This window comes from Chamaea fasciata, unplaced genomic scaffold, assembly GCF_029207755.1.
Source record: "Chamaea fasciata isolate MVZ Bird 193981 ecotype frontalis unplaced genomic scaffold, bChaFas1.0.hap1 SCAF_10, whole genome shotgun sequence".
NCBI classification, from domain to species: Eukaryota; Metazoa; Chordata; class Aves; order Passeriformes; family Sylviidae; genus Chamaea; species Chamaea fasciata.
In genome coordinates, this window is record NW_027094095.1 from 3,291,251 (window position 1) to 3,313,018 (window position 21,768).

The 21,768-nt window shown below is 53.1% G+C and overlaps 1 protein-coding gene across 1 annotated transcript in view; it reads right to left on the reverse strand.

Annotated features, from left to right (window-relative positions):
• PRRX1 (paired related homeobox 1) overlaps positions 1–17,878 on the reverse strand; it is a 39,788-nt gene extending 21,910 nt beyond the window's left edge. The window contains exon 1 of the mRNA XM_066192074.1: positions 17,356–17,878. Within this exon, the coding sequence (XP_066048171.1) occupies positions 17,356–17,596 (241 nt within the window). The 5' untranslated portion in view covers positions 17,597–17,878. The remainder of the gene's footprint in view (positions 1–17,355) is intronic.
• Between the last annotated feature and the right edge of the window lie 3,890 nt (positions 17,879–21,768).

The window sequence follows — 21,768 nt, forward strand, 5'->3', positions numbered from 1 at the left end:
TCTGCAGGCAGCCGCAGCCTGCGGCACGCAGCCTGCCCGCTCCAGCACTTGTAAAACCCAGACTGCACCAGTCAACCCCCGCTCCTGCAAGGCCAGGAATTGTCACCCGGCTTGAAATGGTATCTGTGAGTCTCTGCCGGGCTGGGGAGAGGGGAGAGCTTTGCCATGGCTGTGCCACTCTGGGTTCTTCATGCACAGCAGGGGCAGCCAAAGCAGGACCAGCCTAAATATTCAGGCATCCTAAGCTGGATCCTCCGAGAACTGTGCTACTGCCCCCGCTGGAGACCAGCATGGACACAGGCTCCAGACTGGCTGTGTCTCCTCTCGCTGCATTCTCTGCTCTTTTTTAACCTTAAGGCTGGCTGAGTCTCATCCTTCTGCCGTACACACACTGACAGAGTTGTGCTTTTTTCATCCCAGGTTTTAACACGACCCCAGAATCTGAAGCCTAAAATAAAAGTAAAATAGATAATTAAAAGCCACGGTCCTTCAAGGAGTCACAGCAATGCTGAGACTGGGCTTTGCTCTTGCTGTGCTGGCATGGCACATTCAGGCAGGAAGCGAGTCTTCCCATGAAGGCTCTGGGCACTGTGTTTAGTGAACCAGGCAAAAGCTGGCATCCTGGTAGTGGTGGCCTGTCATTAGTCAGTTGTTTTGTTTTAAAAGCCGAAGTGTGTCAGCTAAACCCACCTGCAGAGCCAGGTGTTGCTCTAGCCACTCACAGTCAGGTACAGAACTAAAGGCTGAAACGTCCAACTTGAGGCAACGCCCAGGAAAATTTCAGCCACTTCCCGGTCCACAAGTCAGATGGCAATATCTAAAGGGCAGAGCCTGGAAGGCAGATCCCCGAGTCCTCTAGGGACAAAAAAAAACCCCCAAAAAAACAAAAAACCCTTTTAAATTTACTCTCCTTACACAGCGAGTGGCAGGGAGACCAAGCCAACATCATCAGATGAGTGTCCCGGAATGGTGTTTTATTTCCCAACATCTGACGGGAAGGAGTGCATCAAACCGCTGTCACGGGCTCGTTCCTGCCCAGCTCACGGCGGATGCACCGACCACTCCCAGCTTACACACTGCTTTTACTCAGCAGATAGTTTAAGTGCCCCCTGATGAACAGAGACGCTTTCCTGAATCAAAACCAACAGGAAGAAAACCCCCAAGTCTCCAGGCAAAGTAAACCCAAGTCGCATTTCAACCAAATCAGGTCCCAGCATTAGAAGCGTTACAGGAGCTGGAGATGAAAATCTCCTTTGAAGCTGGAAAACTCATCCCCGATGAAGGATGGATGAGTTACTAAAACAAATATTACATTTCATTCTGGCTAACAGGACTCTGCTCAGGGGAGCTAAAGTACTCCCAAAGATTATCATTTATGCACAGCTGACTGAGTCCTCTTGCTTGCTGAGCCCAGGCTGTAATACAAGCTGCGAATTTCTCCCACAAACCTCTTCTCTTGGTCAGGCATTTGTTTCTCAGTTGCTCTGGCAGTTTTATGGAATCTACCACCTGGACACAGAGGTGATAAAACACCAAAACTCTCAGTCCTGGGCACGGCTTTCCTGCTTACCTGCCAGCCTGTGGCCAAAACCAGGCATCCCGTCCTCACTGGCTGCCTTGGGAGCCCTGCCCCGAGAGAAGGGTGCCCTTGGCCACCCTAATCACAGATCTGTCCCACAGCTCCACCAGCACTGCCTGAAACAGGCCAAGCTGTCCCAAAACACCAAATCCCTGCAACTGCCCAGACAGCTTTGGGGTGTCCTGCCCCACCGGGCAGCCCCGGTTACTGAGCACCAGCCTTTCTCACTTTCACCTACTCCCCACGCTTCCAGTTCTCACACAGAAAGGGCTTTGACTTCTCTCAGATCATTAGAGGAAATGAGGAAATAGAGGAAATAGGGAAATCAATGTCAAAGGTTTGAAACCCAAACTTTTTAAAAGTCACCAAAGGGGTTCCAGGAGGGGAAATGCCTCCTGTTGGCTGGAGCAGAGATGCTGCTCCTGAGCCATCAGGTCTCCCGCTGTGGGTCTTGCCTTTAAACTGCAAAATATAAAAAAGAGGGGAGAGCAGTTGGAAAACCCCATCAAAGATCTGTTCCCCTCTCCTGGCTTCCCGTCCTGCTTGCTCCCTGCGCTGGCTGAGCTCAAGGCCAGCTGTGCCTTGCCCGAAGCCCAGCTTGCCACGCTGGAGCGAAGCGAGTGGAGGACGGGCCTGGGCCCTTTGAAGCAGCCACAACAGAGGACATCCTCTCCTCAGGGACGTGCCACACGGGGCTGGCCCGGCCACCGGGAGAGCAGAGCCAGCCTGGAATGCGTGGCAAGCAGGAGAGAGGCAGCCATGGAGAAGGAGCCATGGGGCAGAGCTCACAGCAGCCCCCCCCAGGAGCTGGGTGTTCAGAGACGAGGCTATGTCCCCAAATCCCAAATCCCTCGAGGTGCCTTCCAGAAGGGCAGCCCAGCTTTCCCAGCTGGTTTCAGCTGGCTTACCAGAGGAAAGGCTTACAATGCAACATGCTCTTCTCTGATCTGGCAGTTTTTGAGGAATTGGCCAATTTCAACCACGTTTTGACCATTTGAACAGAAACTGTGAAGATAATTCAGCTCCCATGAGTTTTTAAAAAACCTGGTGGCTCGGTAAAAGGAAAGAGGATTATTAATGCCGGCAGCAAGGACCAAACAGCTGGGTGAGCCCAAGCTTTTAGAAGACACAACAACCCAGAGTCTCACACTGCTCCTCTAACAAAACAAAGGAAAATCCCAGCGGAGCTCAGCCCAGGCTGCTCCATGGGCATCCCTAGAGGCACACAGTGGCAGGAGCAGCATTGCCACCTTCACGTAAACCCTCCTCACCTTCCTGTAAGACCAGAGCTGGAAGAGCTGGCTGTGCAGACCGAGCTCCAGATTTTGGTGTTTTTAACCATTAATCGTGGAGAAAGCAGAGATGGAGACGATGGGGAGCGCAGCACCAACTCTCTCCGCGTGCGCTGCGGGGAGGGAAGGCAGCCCCGCTCCTGGGGGGCCGCTGGCCACCCCAGCCCGGCCACCCCAGCGCTCCATTCCCCGCTGCCACGGACCTTCCTGAGGGCTTGGACCAGTAGATGGCACCAGAATAACAGAAAAGCCCCTCTGCATCTCCCCAAATCGGCCCGCAGCACCAGCCCTTCCCCCAGCGCACAGGGCACCGCACCAACCCATGGCTTTTGGCTCTCTACTTTAAAAGCCTGTCAGAAGCTGACTTCTTCGGGGCTTCGAAAAGTTCTACCACGCAAACTCCGGGAGAAAAAAAAAAAAGAGATTTCAAACTTAGAGATACCCTGCCTTTCTGAGGCTTATAAAATATCTTTTTTTTTTTTTCCCCCTCCTGCAACTTAGATGCTGCTTTTAAATGAAACACGGAAACAAAGTATTTATCCAAATCATCTGCTTTCTCCATAATTGCTTTAATTTGGAGAAGGCTTCCCCCCTCCAGCCAGAACTGACAGAAGTTCTCTCCGTCTGCTGCATTTGAATGGGATCTGCATTTCTTCATGTAGAAGCAATTGACTTGAGAAGTGTCAGGCAACATTTTTAGGTAGGAAGGTCCCCTTCTCTTTGGCTCTGGTGACTGTCAGCACTGTTAGAGGGAAGACCAGTGCTGCTTCCCCAGCAGCTTCTGCTGTCAGCTAACGACAACATCCCTGACTCCAGCGGGTTGAGCATCACCTCAGCTCTCTCAAAACAAGTTTCAGGCTCAGGTCAGGGTGGGCATTTTCCCCAGGAGGTACCCGCCTCTCTCTTGCACACCAGGTGTGCAGGAATTTTTCTCTTTACAAAGAAGATGCCCCGAAACAGAATCAACAGCCAGTGCACATCCTGCAGCAAAATCCGCCCGTGTCACAGAGAGTCAAGGGTGATCCTATTCCCATTCCTGCCTTGTGGCACCTCCTGATCATCAAGGTGAATAACCATGCTTTCAGAAGGACCTGGGCAAAGATGATGGTGGTCTCCAGGGATGGGCTGTTCAGCACAGACAGGATTCTCCCAGTCCCTGTCTCAGCTGTGACACATGACAAGATGTACTTGGGCGCTACACGGTGACAACAAACACCCCAGAGGTGCAGCCATGGCTCTGCCTGGGGCAGGTTTCACGTGCTTAGGGAGGCACCACGATTGATTCAGAAGCTTGAATCCTGCCTGGAGCATCTGGGACAAATTCAGAGACCACCTGACTTTTCACACCCAGACTGAGTTTTGAACATGGCTCAGCCCAGCGAAGTTTTTAAAGCAGTTTGATTATTTTGATCTTTTCCCCACATCCCCGTTGTTAATCATACTGAAGGAAAGCGTAATTCCTCCAAACCAAACCGCTTGCCAAACCATTTCTCGGCACATTTTTTACTCAGTGTCCCTTCTAGGAACAGAGCACATTTGGAAACCTCCACGACTCCGTACTCCTTGGCCAGCAGCACATCCATGACCACATGTCCGCAAACACTGAGCATCGGTGCTGGAAAACGACCACCCCAGTGAGGTGGAGAAAGGCTCCCACTGCCACGGGCTCAGTGCTGGAGCAGAGAACCAGTCATGAGGTCTTTGTTGAATGAACCTTCCTGGAAGAGCTGCCCTTCTCCAGCTCTTTGGGCATTCCTGGTTTAGCAGCTCTTTCCCTGCTGAACGTGCAGCGGAGCGCGCACGCAGAGGATGGATGAGTGCTCCGATCATCCCAACCCTGCAAAGCCTTCTGCTCCCTTCCCTTGGTGCCAGCCTTGCACAGCCACCTCGGACCTCTCCAGGGAGCTCACTCCACCACTTCAGAGATGCTCTGTCCCACGAGGATGCTGAGCACGTTTATCCCTCTTCTCACCACTGATCAGATCTGCAGCTCTCCCCGTTCTCCTCATTTTACCCAAAGCTGGCAGGGTTGCAGTTAAAGGAGTCACCGCTCACTCGGAGCCTCAACCTGGCCAGAAATAGCAGAAATCACACACAACAGCCTGTTGCCTCCAGAGCTGCAGTAAACTCCGAGGAGGCCCTGAAATACAAGAGAGACTTGGGCTATTCCCATGGCTGATGTTTGCCTTTCACAGCTTCTGCAGAGGCTTTCCTACTCCTGTGATTCCTAACACTGGGATTTTGGAGAGGGCATTGTCCCATAAACGTGTGGCAGCTGGTTCACATAAGGGCCTGAGTTATGATCAGAGATGAGGACACCGCTTTCCTGTTTTGTTTCTCGCTATGTTTTGGTTCAGACCTGTAAACAGACTCGTACCAAGTGGATCTGTGTTCTCCATCTGGCCCCGCGTCCTGATTTCCTGGCAGGAACACCCCTGACATCGGATTGTGCAGCACATCCTCTGTCCCTCAGCCAGAGCAGAGCTCTTCAGTTTCTGTGTGAGACTCAGCCATAGCATTTCACCCACTTACCCCACTAGTGAGACCAATAACTCATGGCTGACAAAAGCCGCCCTTCCAAAAGGGCTTCCAGACATTCATGGATGCAGCAGCCAGCGCTCTCCTTTGGAGTCATTTCTAGTGATTACACAGCATCTCACGGCTAAAAAATGCGTTTCCTACCTCCTCTGAATGCATGTCTGGCTTTTGCTCGCAGCCACTGGCTCCCAATCCACCTTTCTCTGATGGATTAAAGGCAAGGGGGAGAAAGACTTCTACCTATAAAGTCCCAGAAATGTGGATTCCAACCCATCATCACAAGTGTCTGGAAGAACCCTGGCCACTGCGTGGCCCGAAAGGGACAGTGATATGTCACACAAAGTGCTCCCACTCAAGAGTGGAAGCAAAGGGAAGCAAAGTCCTTCTGAGGATTTCTGGAGAGCAGCGCCATGGGTGTAGCAAGAGAGGCAGGGAGAACAGGGAGCCTGGCATCAAAAAGCAAGAAAACCAGGATTCAGCACCCAGCTCCACACTGAGTTGTTCAACCCCCCCAGAACAAGGCATCCCCTTCATTTGCTGGCTGTAACCTCCTCCAGACACTGGCTCTCTCTGGTCAGAGGAACACACAAATACACACAGGCAAGGGTGAACCCACCCAGACCGATGAAGGGCAGATTTCTGGGGTGGTTTTCCTGCTAATCACATCCTAGTTTTTCTTCTCCATCATTCCATCCAGTGACTGTGACCCTTCCCTATCCACACGCTTTCCCTCAGCTCAATGGGCGCCTCTTGCCCCACAGGCATCCCAGCTGCACACAGCACAGCAACTTGCCTGGAACGTGGGGGAAATTCAGAGGTAGCACCACTGCGCTGGCCACAACAGATGAAACTCAGGATTAAACAGGTTCCCACTCAAGTCACGCAGCCACCGAGACTTTGGAGGATTCCCTTTCCCAAGGCAGGATGAGCTCTATGCTGTTTATTCCTTGACACGTTTGTCTCCATCAGAACTGTGACTGAAATCTCAACAAGGTTTCCTTCCAAGGAAATCTCTTCCAAGGTCTCCTTATCCTCTCTAGACCTGGAAGGATTTCCCTACTCCCTCACATCTGCAACGGCAGTAGGGGGGGTTTAGAAATCAGTTTATACTTGAGCCTGAGCACCTCTTCTTTCCTTCTAAACTGGAGCTGGAGCTCTCTACCTCTTCTCCGGACTCTGTACGACTCAGTTTGCACCTTCCTTGACACAGAGCTCGTCCAAACAGAGCCCACCTGGAGCCCTCCCCACGGCCGAGCAGCACAGTGAGGGGCTGCCCCACAAACACGGCAAAGCTGTAGGACATGCTGGGGGTGGGAAACATCTGCCTCTCATAAAGATGTGACATTTTGCATTGAGCAGGAGAGCTGGTCCAAGGCCAGACAAGAAGATTTGGAAAAAGGCACGGATCCACAGTGCTCCAGCTGGCACTTGACACCAGCAGATCCCGTGCTGCCCTCCTTGCCAGGGCACCACACAGAAACACTGCTCTGTGATGTGGGGAAATCTCCGTGATCTCACCAGAGGAGCACGGGCAGCCTCTTCCCCCGGCAAGCCAAATTTCTCTGCTGGGAATCCTGGTGGAGACAAGACGGGTCCATCCCGCCGGGCTCCCGTGGGGAGCAGCTCTCCCGCAGCTGGAGGGCTTGGCTGGTGGCAGGGCATTGAGCTGGAGGGTTAGCACCAAAATAGGTCATTAGTGAGCGACGTGGGGTTCTGCATTCTTCTCCAGGCCCAGCGTTTTCCTAACGGGAATGCCTCAGAAAACCCAGTGGGGGGGAAAGAGGAATTTACAGTTCCCTTCCAAAAACCAGTCTTTGTTTGTTTGATCGTTTTTTTAAATGATCGAGTAACTTGTGAATACATTTTCTGATGATTCCCACATCCTCCCAGCTGGAGAACGGTTCATGAACAGACTCCAGACTCTGTAAATGAGCTTGTTAGTCATAAGTCTTCAAACAGGCTTGATAAACAACTTTCAGCCTGCAGGATATTCATCAACCATTCTGTCTGCCTGGTCTCCTGACACTAATTTATTATTTACAATGAGAGATCCCTCTCCTAAATCACAGGTGATTGTTTCTCTTTACTGATTAGTTGATTTAAAAAAAAAAAAAATAAAAAATTGAGGAGAAACAATGAAAAACAAATCAGAAACAAGCATAGTGCTGCAAGCACTTATTCCTGAGCAGTCCTCCTAGTTTCCATGACACGTATCCGAAGTTTTCCAAATGAAACAAACTGTAAGTAACGATCTTTTTTGGCCAAGCATTCAAGAGCGGGCTGTAGCCAAGAAAAAGAGTGCGACCATCCCAACCAGCCGCTGGGAATTTCACTGCCTGCCACCAAACGCTCCGGGGACCTTCCAGCTGATCGGCACGTGCTGCTCCTTGCATCCTTTGGGCTCGTGGAGAGCCAAGGCACCTCAAGATGTTCAGGAGATTCACATCCACGTGCAAAAATCTGCCCCTGGAAACTGTTTCAGCCCCTGGGTGGGTTCGCACAGCAAACATCTCTCGCCCCAGGGGCATGGGGTGCACTCAGGAGCACCCCAGCATCAGGTGGGTTCCCTGCAGGAACAAACCTTGCCGAGGTTGCTCCAGATCACGGTAGGGGATATTCTCAATGCTAACTCCACAAAGACAAGCAGATGAAATAGCAGTTTGCTGGGGATGGTGCAGAAGGAGGAGAATCTTCCCAAAGTGCTGTTTAAGCCAAGCTCTTACATAACACACGTAGCCAGAAAATTCCAAAGCCCCTAATGAGGGCCCAGGGCTGTACCCAGATGTATTGGTAGGGAAACTGAGGCACGGCAAGGTGATCCTGGTCAAGTTATGGCACTGAGTACACAGAAAAACAGACCGCAGGATTCTGTGGCCAACACACAAAGGTGTGTTTGAGCAACAAAAGACAGGCTGGGTCATCTGGTCTGATGTTTGCAGGAAGACAAGACTGCCAACTGAGATTTCGGGTGCAAGCCTTTCCCGGACAGGCTGCTCCCAGCACCAGCACACACCTGACCCTAAAAACCTGCCCTGCAGTTCTCCCAGGTGGAGTGGCCCTCACTGCCTGGGGAACACACGGAGCAAACGCCCTCCTCAAGGGGCTGCCTTGTGTGTGTACATCAAATCCAGACTGTGCATCACACAAATCCTTGTGTGTGTGCACCAAACCCACACTGTGCTTCCACCACCACCTCAGCTCCTGCAGAGAGACCCGGACAGAGTTCCGTCAGCAGGCACAGTAAAGACAGCAGGATGCAGGGCTTGTCTCTGGGCAGGTCTTGAGAGCTTTTTTCCTCTCCCTCAGTGTGAAATCACCAACACATTTGCTGTGACAAGCTCAAGTACTCAGCACTGGACAGGCAGCACTACCAGCCCATGCCTACAGCCAGCCCTCCCCGGGACACAGCCTGGTCTCCAGCCTTCTCCAGCACAGGGACCATCCACCCCACGAAGGAACTCTGTGCTGGATTCACAAACCTCTGCTCTGTGCCTTCCACACAGGGGTAAAGGCGAGGCTGCTGGCAGGAGAATCAGCATGAAGCAGTGCTGGCATTTCGGGCTGCAAGGTAGGGAGAGTGCTGTAAAACTTTGTGGGAAACCAGCCCAGGCACGGTGGGGACAGGAGCTGCCTGCAGAGCCACCAGCAAGGGCAGCCCTTTGCAGCAGCAGGCCCGGAGCATTAACACTCTGTTTTCACTGTTACGGCTCAGGCGCTTTTCCCTTTTAAGTCCAATCCATCCCCACAGAGCCCCGACGCTGCTGAGCTGACACGGGGAGAAGTGACAGCTCTTTGAAAGCTGCAAGCATCACCCCCCCCACCCCCCCCCACCCCTTTTTTTTTTTTTAAACAAATGTGGATCATATTAGTGACACTTCCAAAAAAAGAAGATGATTTCCAGAGGCACTGAGCAGGTCTTGAGGGCCTTGCTGGCACGTTGGCTGCAGCTCAGCCCAGCTCTCCCACCACTCATTCACAGCCACGAGCAACAAAGCCCAGAGCAAGCAGACTGCTCCAGGCCCCCAGGAGCTCAAAGCCTACTCAACCTCCACTGCTCCAGCACCTCCACTGAGAGGGTTGGAAGCTACTTGGATGCTGCCTTCTGCAGCCACCCACCCTTGCTCCATCAGCACCAGGCACCCTGCTTTGATCCCAGCGCCCTGCTGCTCCCATCAGAGCCTGATTCCATCTTCCTTTCCCAAGTCTGCCCACTCGGCAGCTGCTGCTGGCAATTCCCTCCTGCCCCAGACTGGCAGGACCATGGCTAACTTTGATTTTGCTTTGGTCAAGGAGGCCACAGGAGAACTTCATCCGCCGGTGGGCTCAGAGCAGGAAGCAGTGTCCCCAGGCTCCTGATGAGTTCCAGCTCTCGGTGCAAAAGCAGTTTTCCTGCCTGAGCAGCTCATCAAGACGTGGAGAGGGTCCCAGCCAGATCTTGAGCGTCTCCTTGGACGTTTGCCCTGCCCAGCAGTCTTGCTGACTGGCTGGAGTTTCTCCTGTAGGAAAATTTCTCTAGCCAAAATGGGGGAAAATTTGGGTGGAATATGAACTGGATGCTGCAATAGGATGTAGTGATTCGTTCAGAGCGCAGCTGGCTCCCTTTGCCTCTCATCTAACCTTCCCTTCCAGGAACATGAGGCACCAGGATGTCCTGGGCTGCCACCCCAAGGCAAATGTTCACTTCATATGGGCACGTATGAAATCCAGACTGTCTGGGACAGTGCTTTAAACAGTGGTGTAACCTTTTCTCGGCCTCTGGAGGTGAGAGAGGAGCCCAGAACGCTATGTAAGCTGAAATAGATGCCTCCTGGCTTGCTCATCAGGCCTCTCTTCCCTCTCGGCCTTCACAGACTCATCCTTGCAGATGCCAGCTTTCCACTGCAGGAGGTGGCCCTCGGCTTCGGCACCACTGCTCCCTTCCCTTCCCAGCCAGAATCCTCCAGACATTCTCACTTGGAAGAAACTTCTCTTTAAGTGATGCCCCCAAAGTGCCAGCAGAGAGGCAGTGCAGCTCTGCTGAGCCCCCATCCCACCTCACGGCATCTTTCAGGGCTGCACACAGACATCAGCTGGGTCCAGCAGGAACAGTGCAGGAAAGGAAACACAGGGCAAACCTACATTTACAATACGGAGGGGAGCAGAGCCGTGAAAAACTTCAGGAGATCTCCAGCTAAGGAATGAAATGGACTGAATTCTTCCCTGTGAGGGTGGGCAGGCCCTGCCACAGGGTGCCCAGAGATGCTGCCCCTGGATCCCTGGAAGTGTTCACGGCCAGGCTGGACAGGGCTGGGAGCAACCTGGCATAGTGGAAGGTGTCAGGGTTGGAAACAGATGATCTTTAAGGCCCTTCCAACCCAAACCATTCTGGAATTCCATCAAACCAAACACAACTGAAAAGCCCCTGAGGTGCTGAGGAGCTTCTGGAGCTCTGCTGGCCCTGGACAACGAGGAAACCATCCCAACACAGGGTGACAAAGGACAAACCCCTACATCGTAGGGCTGGTGGCACCTACATCCACACCTGTGAGTTTCCACTGACGCAGTCTGTAACACAGAGCCTCTGCAGGGATTTCCAGTGGGCAGCAAGAGGTTGGACTTCTGCTGCACCTCTCCCTCGGAAGGAGGCACCGCTGCCCTCCTTCTCCACAGCCACCGGACTGCCGTCAAACCCGCTGGGGATTCACCCCTCCTTTGAGCTGTCTGCTCTCCCACCAGAAGATATTTCTGAACGTATTTCCCACATGTAGCGACCGAACAACAGGTTTTTCTTGGGGGGACCAGACTTAAAACCTGCTCCACCACCCAAGCAGAAGCTGAAGCCTTTCTGTGCTCTGCATGTAAAGCCAAGAGGACAGCTCAAACATCAGAGGTGTGGACAACAGCTCCGCCAGCCAGCCTGTGATGATTCTCACTTCAAATCTCCACAATCCGCCTCAAAATCCAAGGCTCCTTTAGGAAAGGCAAGCAGGGTGGGGAACCAGCCGTGCAGTGATTCATCCTCCCCAGAAACACAGGCCCAAGTCTGGAATACTGTGACACTTGGTAAATATTCGTGATGTACTTCATTATGCAACAGAGGCCCAGCAGGAACACAACTCCCTCGGGGCTACTTAATATGGGTTTCAAAAACGATTAAAGATATCATAAACAACTCGCAACCAGGAATAAACACCTATAATCCCATCAAGTCATTCTGGTGATGTCAAAAACCATGGGAGTCAACTCGGTTACCAGGGGGAAAAATAAAAATACATCCTTGAAGGAATTACAGTCCTGTAATTCTGTGTCTGCCTTGTCAAAGACCCAACTCTCCCTCTCCAAATCTGCTTATGCTCTGCCCGTGCTCTTGCTCCTTTCCTTTCAGGCTTTCCTCACGTCACAGATTCTGATGCATTCTGCGCTTCTGCTGAGAGGCAAAAGGATCCAGCTCCTGACTGCAGACAGCAAAACCGTACCATGCCCGCACAAAAATGCTCCACTGGCCGAAAAAGAAAAAAAAAAAAAAAAAAGAAAAAGAAAGACTTTTTTTGCATGACTCAAGGCTGCTGGTCAAGGCTTCAAACACTAATACTCATCCCCTGGCACACACATAAGTGGTCCATTGAATCGCATGCAATGACTCGTGTGAGTAAGGCCTGCACAAATTAACCCTGAGATAATATTTTCCCATGCAATCACCGCTTTATACATCATCAAAAAGATGGAAAATAGACCGGCTAGCAGTGGAAACTCGGTGCGGATGACAGAAAGCTGATGTTCATTAAAAGCGTTCGAGCAGTTTAGACCAAACCTTTCAGTTTTTATGAGAGATTTCAAAATCTAATTTTCATGGAAATGTTTTCATTACATTAAGGGGGGAAGGAGGGAAAGTAAAAACCTTCGGCAAAATCTTTTTCAAATTAAAAAGTTGGAAGCTCTTGAGTGGATGGATTGAAAACACAAATACCATCAGCAAATTATGAGACCATGAGAACCAGGAAGCAAAACTGATTATGATCAAAAAAAAAGTGAAATTCACAAACAAATAGAAGTTTCTTTTCACCCGTCAGAAGGAAAAGCACTCACAAACAGAGCCAGCTCTCTCCTCTAAATTCACATGGCTCTTTTTCCTTTGTTAATAACAGTACCTTGAACACTTTTGTTTATTTCTTTGTGCAGTTTTTTCTTTAAGACCTCAGATATGTGGCAGAGCATTTCCATCTTCTGTCTTTGTGCAGAAGCTGCAGAAATCTACGTAACAAACACAAATCTGCACTTTTTCCCACTTCAAACTGCAGGATTCAGGGATGTAAGAAAAATATCTGACAGCGCGACACTCGCTGCAATAACCACGCATCTGTCAGCCTGAGGCCAAAATTAGGTAGATACGCCCAAGGAAGATAAATGGAAAGGAGTTAACCAAACTTCTAACAACTGCTTGGTGTTAGTTATCTGTTACTCAACCTTCAGTCAGGCGAGCACTCCTCACTCAAAGCCTCGAGGATACGCGCAGTAAAAGCGGCACGCGCAAAGATTTTTCCGACAAAGAACTGCGTTTTCCATGCAGATAATTTACAGCAAACGCCTCAAAAATAATAAAGATCTGATCCTCGCTTTTCCTACATCGGTTTCTGGAAGAGGAGAACTCTGGAGAGTGAGGAAGATTTGCCACTGTCCGTGGGGATCGAGGCACCGGCCAGTTTCCCCGGCTCACCCCGGTGTAACCTGCAGACACCAGCACCAGCTGCTGCCCCAAGAGTCTTTGTCCATCAGCAGGACAAGACAGGAAGAAAACTCCTAGGTTTAATCAATTTTCCCCTCCTCTATCTATTGGTTGTACATCCCCTGGTATATGGGCTCAGCATCTTCTGGGAATAAGGGCTGTGATTTACTAACAAAAGAGACGCTTAATACTCCAAGGTAATGCAAAGGCTTGCAAAGAAAACCCTGCAGCTGTCCCAGGCGCTTCTTCTCACCTTCATCCTCAGCCACTCAACATCCCAAGGAATCGCTTTCCACATTTCCAAGCGGTGGCAGGGCTTTTCCACCTCTTTTTATGAAGGTGTATTTTTTTTTTTTTTTTGTGAAGGATGCGGAGGCACAGGAGCACAGACAACACCACGCTTAGACACACTCTTTTACTCCTGCAGCAGCCTCACTTGTTCTGATTAAAAAGAGGCAATTAAGGCAAAATGAAGAGCCATGTGGGAGCAGACACAAAGTCCTCCGGCTCAGGATCCTGTTCCAGGCAGCCAGGAACAGCAGTCAGAGGGTTTAAGCCCAGGCAGCAAGGGAGAGATCTCTGCCCCAGCTCATCCTTCCAGCCTGTGACTCGCGGCTCCCTGAGCCCGACGCTGCCTCCAAACCCGGCTGCAGCGAGCAGCCGTCCTCAGCTCCCCCTGAATTTGTCAGTCCTTCTTGAAATAACACCGATTTCTGATCTGTGCAAAATCCTGGGGTGACGAGCCCCATCACCCAACAGTGAGAAGGCTGAAAAAGCCCTTCCTCAACCTGCTGCCAGAGCAGAGGGGCTGAAGCCACATGGGAGCTCTGCTCGACCTGCCCGAGCAGAGGAACCCACTCACCTTGTCCCAGCAGGGTTTCTGGGATTTCCTTGAGAAGGAGCAGCAGTACGGAGGGGTCATGATGCTCACTGGGACAGAAAAAAACTCATGAGGGGACTCAGGCAGCCTGTACCCAGCTTTAGTTGAGAATCGCCCCCCCGACTGCCAGCATTTTTATACTGAAGAGAGATTAAAGGACAGCAATAACCCCAAAACACAGAACTTGAGCATGTAATGGACTGAAGCACGGTTTATTCACGCCTTACAAAAGAAAGCCCAGCGTAACAATTTTTCTTTTGCTGTTCATGCCTTCTCCACATCATTTTATGAGCCATCAACAGTGAGTCTCAAACAAACCAACCAAAAAAAAAAAAAAAGCAAAAGTCAAAAATGCCCATCTGAAAAAAAACCCAAACAAACAACAGTTGAGAATTACCCCAGAGCCACAAGCTCTGTGAACCCTCAGGCAAGTGACAGGTTTTTGTCACCCTCGAAGGGCACAGAAGCAATAGGAGCTCATTGCCTCTTCAGGGAAGCTTGGGGGATCCCCCAGTTGAGCTGGGATCTGCATTTCCATCCCAGCTTTAGCTGGAGTGAGTGAAAGCTGTGCTGCCACAGCAAGAGTTGGTTTTATCTTAACAGGTTATTTTGTGACAAATTGGAACTGGGATTGCAAAGCCTTCCCAGCTAAGCAGCAGAGGCAGGGAGGGAGGTTTGCCCTGATGTTTATCAGCTTTTAGGGTAAGGTGTTCAGAGCCAGGAGTTGAACTAAAGCTGGTAACAATGACAGCTCTGCAGCACTGCTGGAAACTCGGCTCCTTAACCCACGGACAGCTCTCCCTGTAAATATTACAATCACAGCTACCCCCAGGAATGGCTTTTCTTTTTAATAAGAGAGACGTTTTATCTTGAACATCTCTCAAATAAAATAATGGTGAAATATTTCCTTCAATCTCAAATGCCCAAATAAAACCTTTTGTCATTTCTGCGTCAAACTACTCCTCTTATTTTTTTGTCTACAAAAACAGCACCAATAATTTGGTTTTCCACTTCAGTTTGCAACAGAAATCAGTGGCAGACCGGCTGATTTTCCTTCAGGTTGGAAAAACGTTTTAAGTACGCTTGAGAAACCCACAATTTCTTCAAACGGCTTTTACCTTTTCTCAATTAAAAAAACGGAGAGTAACTGAGCCCTGTGTTAGCTCTTCCACTGAACCACTTCTCATTTCTCACCGAGAAAAGCTCGAAGCTCTGTTGCACTTCCCAGCTCCAGCACAGTCCTTTTCCTGCATGGATTGCACGACACTTCCCAGAACACATGCAGCAGGGTAGGGAAACTGAGGCACGGAGACTCCCGGGATGTGCTAAATGCCTCCACGAGTGAGCCAGAAAGCCCAGATGACAGTTCTGCCCAATAAACCTGGGAGAATTTATTCCTCCTCCTTTCTTCTTTTTAATTTGTCGTTGCTTACTTTAGAATACTTCTAAGACTTTCTAATTCACCGCAACGGTATTAAAACTTTTACAGCGCTCAGAGAATTTACAAATTATTTGAAGGTGTAGTTTGGTCTCTGCTCAGCAGCGCTGTCTAGAAAACAAGCCCTTGGACTGCTTTTTTGGAGTTTTTTTGGGGGGGTGTGGGGGGGAGTTCTTTTCATGCTCTTAAGAGCAAGGTGAGTATCGGTGAAATGCAGCTCCCCTTTTCCACGCTGACCGAGCTCGCAGTTGGCAAGGGGCAACAGCAGGAGTAAAACGGAGTAAATCCAAAAACAAAAAAAAATTATAACCTAAATTGGGTACAGAGCAGAAGTGAAAAAAACCCATTGTCTGCATTTGATATCTTGGGGATTCTCCAGCGGCACGAGGAGCTGAATCGGGGGCAGCCGCAATCACTCTTTTCCCCACTAAAATACACACCTTTAGAGCCAGAATTTGCAGTTTTTCGGGTCCTGGGAAAGGAAATATTTTTAAGCCATGTCCCAGCGGCGGTCGGACTCTCGGGAGGCAGAGGAGCCGCTCCGGCAGCCGCGCACCGCTCGCTCCGTTCCCGACCGCGCTCCTGGAGGATGCTCCCCGCCGGGAACGCATCCGGCCGGGCCGAGCTCGGGCATCCCACGGGCGCTCCCACAAGGAGCGGCTGCTTTTGGGAAAGCTTCCCCCTTCCCCAGCTCGGTTTCCTTTGGAATACCGAGAAAACCACGTCGGATCCACGGGGAAAAAGAGTGTCGGAGGCGGCTACCGGGAGAAAAAAAAGAAAAAAAAAAAAAAGAAAAAAAAGAAAAAAAAAACCCCAAAAAACTAAACCAACAAAAAATCGAAAAGCGAACGAAAATTGCAATTGGCATTTTCGTTCGCTTCTCGTTTCGTTTTTTGGTTTTGTCCCCCCCTTTTTCGCCGGGAAGCTCCCTCGGAAGCGAGCCCGTGTCCGCAGCCGCGGCCAGCCCGGATCCCCACGGAGCTCCCAGCCAGTCCCCGCGGCCGGGGATATAATTATTTTAACAGAGTGCGGGTAAAGGAGGGTTATTGACCCTGCACACCCCCTCAGCCTTTCTGACAGCGCTCTCCTTGGAAAACAACACGCGGCGCTCGGGAACCGCCGCGCAAGCCGGCGCCCATCCCGCTGCCCACGGCCGCTCGAGTTCCCGAGCTCGGGCTTTCCAGGACGGGCAGAGCACACACGGCTCTGCCCCGCTGCCCTGCCCTGCCCGCCGGGCCCGGAGCAGCGACAACCGGGGCTCGGGGGAGAGGGAATGTGCGGCTCCACTCGGGAGCCGCGGACGCACCCTCGGGCTGTTGGCGAGCCCCGACGCTCCGGGCAGGGCATCGGACACTCGTCCGGACCCATCCTGATCCCTGAGCAGCCTCCCGCTGTCCCGAAAACCACGGCGCCGGTGCCCGCTACGACGGGCCGGGGGGACGGGCGGATGGATGGTGGGATGGATGGACGGCGGGATGGAGGGATGGAGGGATGGATGGATAGATGGAGGGATGGATGGACGGACGGACGGATGGCGGCTCAGCGTCTACCGCGCCTCGCCCCGTCCAGCCAAGCGCCGTTCTCATCCCACGCCGGCAAGGGATGGAAGAGGGGGCCGAGCCCGCGGCCCCGATCCCGCCCGCTTCTGCTCCCCGGGATGTTCTCCGGTTCTCCACAGGGTGCAGGAGCCACGGCACGGGACCCGACGGGCGCGGCGGCGAAGGGCAGGTCACCCCTTTCCCGGGACGCGGCTGGGGGAAAACAAGGGTTTTCACACGCCGGCGGGTGCCGACCCCGCCGGGGCTCCCCGCACGGCGGGGAAGGGCGGCTCGGGAGCGGGGGAAGCCGGGCCAGGCACCAGCGGAGCCCCCTCGGAGCCGGCTCCGCCCGGCCAGAGATGGAAGGGGAGGACGTCCCCGCACTTACTGTCCTGCTGCGGGGTGTCGCTGCCGCTGGTCAGCCCGGGGGACTCCAACAAGCTCCGGCCGGGCTCGCCGCCGCCCTCCTCCGCCTGGGCGGCCACCATGTCGCCCGCCTCCTCCAGGTCCAGCAGGTGACTCACGGAGAAGTTCTTCTTGGCTTGTAAATTGTCCAGGCCGGCGGGGCCGTCGAGGCGGGCGGGCAGCAGGGCCTGCCTCTCCATGGCGTGGGCATAGCTGGACGCCATGGTGCCGAGCGGGGCTTTTCTGCCCTCGCCCCCCGCGGGCGCCCACCGCCCCCGCGCCCCCCCAGCCGCCGGCCCTCCGAGGGGGGGAAAGCGCACGGAGCGGAGCGGGGGGAACGGGACGGGACGGGACGGGACCCGACGGCGGCGGGTAGGGAAGCCCGAAGGGGAGCGGGCAGGGCCGGGTTTAAAACATGCCGGAGGGGAGAGGCGGCGGCCGGCTCGGGGCGCCGGGGCGGCGGCGCGGGGAGCTGCCGCCGGCCGGGAGGCGCAGGGCGGCTGTGGGGCCGCTGGGGCGGGTGCGCCCCGTCCCTCCGCCCCCGCCGCCGCCGGCTCCGCTCCCTCCGCCCCTGCGCTGCCCTCCCCTCCCCTCCGCCCCGCACTTCAAACGGCGGGGGCGGCTCCGCGCCGCTCCGGGCACCCGCGGGAGGGCGGCCCCGCCGGGACGGGGCACCGGGACGTGGCACCGGGACGGGGCTGGCAGCGCCGGCCCCGCCGCGATCGCTGGGGAGCCGCGGGGGAGCCCCCGGCTGGGGCGGCCGAAGGGGGGTGCTGGACAGGCCCCCCCTCCTGCTGCACCTGGAGGGGAGGGCTGGGACTGAGGGGAGAAATAGCGAAAACGAGAAATGCAGATGAAAAGGTGACCAAGGGTAATGGAAGAGAAAGTGCGAACAGGAGAGAGGAAAGGAAGAGGAAAAACAGCAGAAGAGGAAGAAAAAGCGCTGCGGAGAACTGAGAGAAACAGACCAAAAGGGGTGTAAAGTGAAGAGAACAGGAGAGAAGGGAAGAAAAAAAAAAAAAAAAACCCCAAAAAAACCGAGGACGCAGGCGGAGCTGCTCAGGCCAGCAAGCAATGAGGTCCCCGCAGTGTGTCGTGGCCCTGGTGGCCCCTGTGGCCGGGGACAGGTAGTGGCCCCGGACAGCGGGGCTGGCGGCGAGGGGCCGCAGCCGCGGGCCAGGAAAGGCCGCTGCTTCCCGGTGGCTGGAGCCGGGGCTGCGAGCTGCCACAGCCAGCCCAGAATTTCCATCCCCCCTGATCTGGGGAAAGAACATTTGATGCCATCAAAGGGCTCCAGATTGAAAACAGATGTGCTTCCCCAAGCCTCTCCATGCATTTAATTAAGGCACAGGCATGGAGGAGACATTTTCATCATTAGTTTGCTTTCAGCCCCCCCCACCCCCTCTGGTCCCAGTTTACCCTTTGCAGTCTCAAAGACCCAAATGAGCAGGGCAGCGCTGCAGAGCTCTGCTGTCCCCACTTTGGGGGGGTAGACAAAGCTGGTGGCTACTGGCTGGAAAGGCCAAAAAAGAAAAACTTCGGGGCAAGCTGTGCATGTGCACAGAAGCGTGTGGGTGTACATACACCCAAAATGCTGTGGGTGCATCTATGAATACAGCACAGAGAGACTTTTTCTGCATCAGAAGGAGGGTTTGTGTGATGTCCTGTGGTGCAAGTGCACAAGTTGGATGTAGTTGTGCCTTCACATGGGTGTGCAAGGCTGTGTCTGGCTGGCTTTTGTATACTGGCATCTTGTACCCTGGCTCTCCAGGTTCAGGCAAGGCAGGGAGGTCACCTGTACACACCTGATCATAAGATGCCCTTTGCTCTGCCTTTCCCAGGTATCTGCCTGCTGCCTCCTTTCTTGGTGAGCTGGGGTTTGCCTTCTTTCTCCCTGATCTGTTTCAAATGGATGTTGCAGCTGGCTGTCCTGAGTGGGTGCTGCAGAGGCCCGGCCATAGACATCCCTTTCCACGGGCAGTGGGGTCTGCTCTTAGCCTTGGGGGTGTCAGCAGGAGCCACAGAAACCAGACCAAGAGGTCTCTGTGGCACCTTCAGCAGCGGCCTCGCTGACATCCCTGATGAGATCTCCCCACGTCTAAGTGCATCCTTCAGACAGTGCTCCCTCCCAGCCCTGGGTTTGGGAGTGCAGCCCGAATTTCCCCTGGAAAGAGAAAGTGCCCAGCTCCAAGACTGAGGCTTTATCCTGAAGTGAGTCCTGGGTGCTCCCCTCACATGCAGCACCCACAGGCTGAATTCCAACAGAGGGTGCCTGATTCACATTCTGAACACGACCTGAACCCCTCCTTGCCCAGGTGCCTCCTGCAACACGACTGGATTTCTGTCGCTGCGTGGGAGGGACAAGCTGAATCCAAGGGGGTCTCTGACAGCTCTGTCTGTCCCAGAAGGAAGGAGACTGGGAGCAGTGGGAGGCCTTCAAGGCCGCACAGAGCACTACAGGGCTGCAGTTCATCTCTCAACGATCCATGACCAGACAGGCCCCATGCCAAGGCACACCTACCATGTGGAAATGAGTGCAGCAGGAACCTCTTGGGCTCTGAACAGGGAGAGTGTCTGTGCTGCTGGCACCTCAGTTTATGATGCTTGTCCTCAGCATCAAACCCAAAGTAGAGGTGATAAGATACCCCAGTTCTTGCAATCCTGAGGCTGGGAAGGACTGCCATGCCATAGATGGCCCATGGCAGCCAAGGCCAGTACCCTTTTAACGTCCCACGGGCCATCAAGAAGTTGATCAGACATTTGTTTCCTACCTCACCATTGCTCTGGTGTCAAGCTGAACAGGTAATTCCCCTTCCCCTCATCCTCCCATCCCACTTTTCCTCTCCAATGTGCACCTACCTGGAGGCTGCTCACAGCCCCATTCCTCCCTTTCCCAGCTCTCCACCACGGTTGCCTTCTGCTCACACTGCCAGCAGGGCAGGAGCCTCTGAGCCACTTCTGCCAAGGGAGAAGAAGAAAAAGCCCAAAAGTCCTGAAACGGCCGGAAGTCTGCCAGGTAAAGCACCCACGGCTGAAAGGCCCAGCCTCACACCACAGCCAGATCCCAGTTTAGCCCTTTCTGCTCCCAAACGTGGTTATCATTTTGAAGGACATCAGTGAGACTCAAGCTGGAGCCTTGCCTCAAAACCTACCTCCCCTATGCTGGGATCATGTCCAACACTGGGAGAAAGTGAAGCGGAAACCACAAACTCCCCCATTTTCCCTTCCCTAGTTGCATTTCAAGAAGGGGAACCCCAAATATCTGCATCTCTGCAGATGACCGGCATATTTTGCTTCTGCTTTCTTTTCTCATAGAAAATCACAAAGCACCCGACAGTGCCAGTTAGAAAGTCCCTAGCTGGAGTGTATTTTTGATTCTTGAAGTTTCCCATGAAGCTGAGCACTGGCAGCTCCTGTGGTTCCCAGCTCCAAAATGTGGGCTCCCCTAGTGTGTTATAAACCCTCAGAAACATTCCCTTCACCTTCACATCTGTCTGAACAGCAGCTTTGTAGCACCACAGTCTCGGTGACACTTTTCAGGTACAGCAAAAAGGACCTGTTGCTTCCAAGGGTCTCGGAAGCAACAAGAAACATCCAGAGCAGATGAGCAGCTGTAAAATCCCCAGAGCACCTCAACCACCTTGGGGCTGGCATTAGTGGGATGCAGGAAGGGGCAAAGCAGTGAGAGAGCCAAGCCTTCCTCTGCTCTGCCCTCACATCCAACTCCTCTGCACTGACCCCCACACCATGTGCCTTTAGCAACATAGATTGCCCCCTTCTTTCAGGTGCCTTAATATCTTTTCTTCCACCTGGGTTTAAAAGAAAAGAAACCAGACAGAAGAACCTGTGACACCCAGGTGTGTGTCCTCAGCTGGCTGATCACATCGTGGCACTCAAGTGAAGAAGCATTTTGCTCACTGAGGCCAAGTCCTTTGGGTCTCACCTACTTCGTTTTCAGTGTGTAAAGTCTAAGTGCCTTTTTTTTTGATCTGCCAAATGTGTTTCATCCTAGAAATTAAAGAAAAAACTAATGCAGGGGGGCAGTGAGGAGCAGGACTGACAGCCAGAACCAACACACAAGCCTGTAGGAAACCTGACCAAAATGCACACACCATCTATTCCTGCTCTGTGCAAGGCACTCTGCTATTTGGAGACATGCTGAACGCCCTCCAGCTTTGCTCTTTTGAGGGCCTGGATGGGGTGCAAGCAGTTTAGACTGGTGATGCAGAGGGCAGGAGGGCACAAAGAATGTTTACTCCTCTCCTAGGCCCATGGCAGCTTTTCAGAGGGAGCGCTCCAACACAGACCTTCACCCTTTTGCACTCCAAAACATCAGCCACAGCTCTTTAGGGGACAGCTGATGAGAGGCGTTGATTCAGAGCCTCTCTCTGCTTCT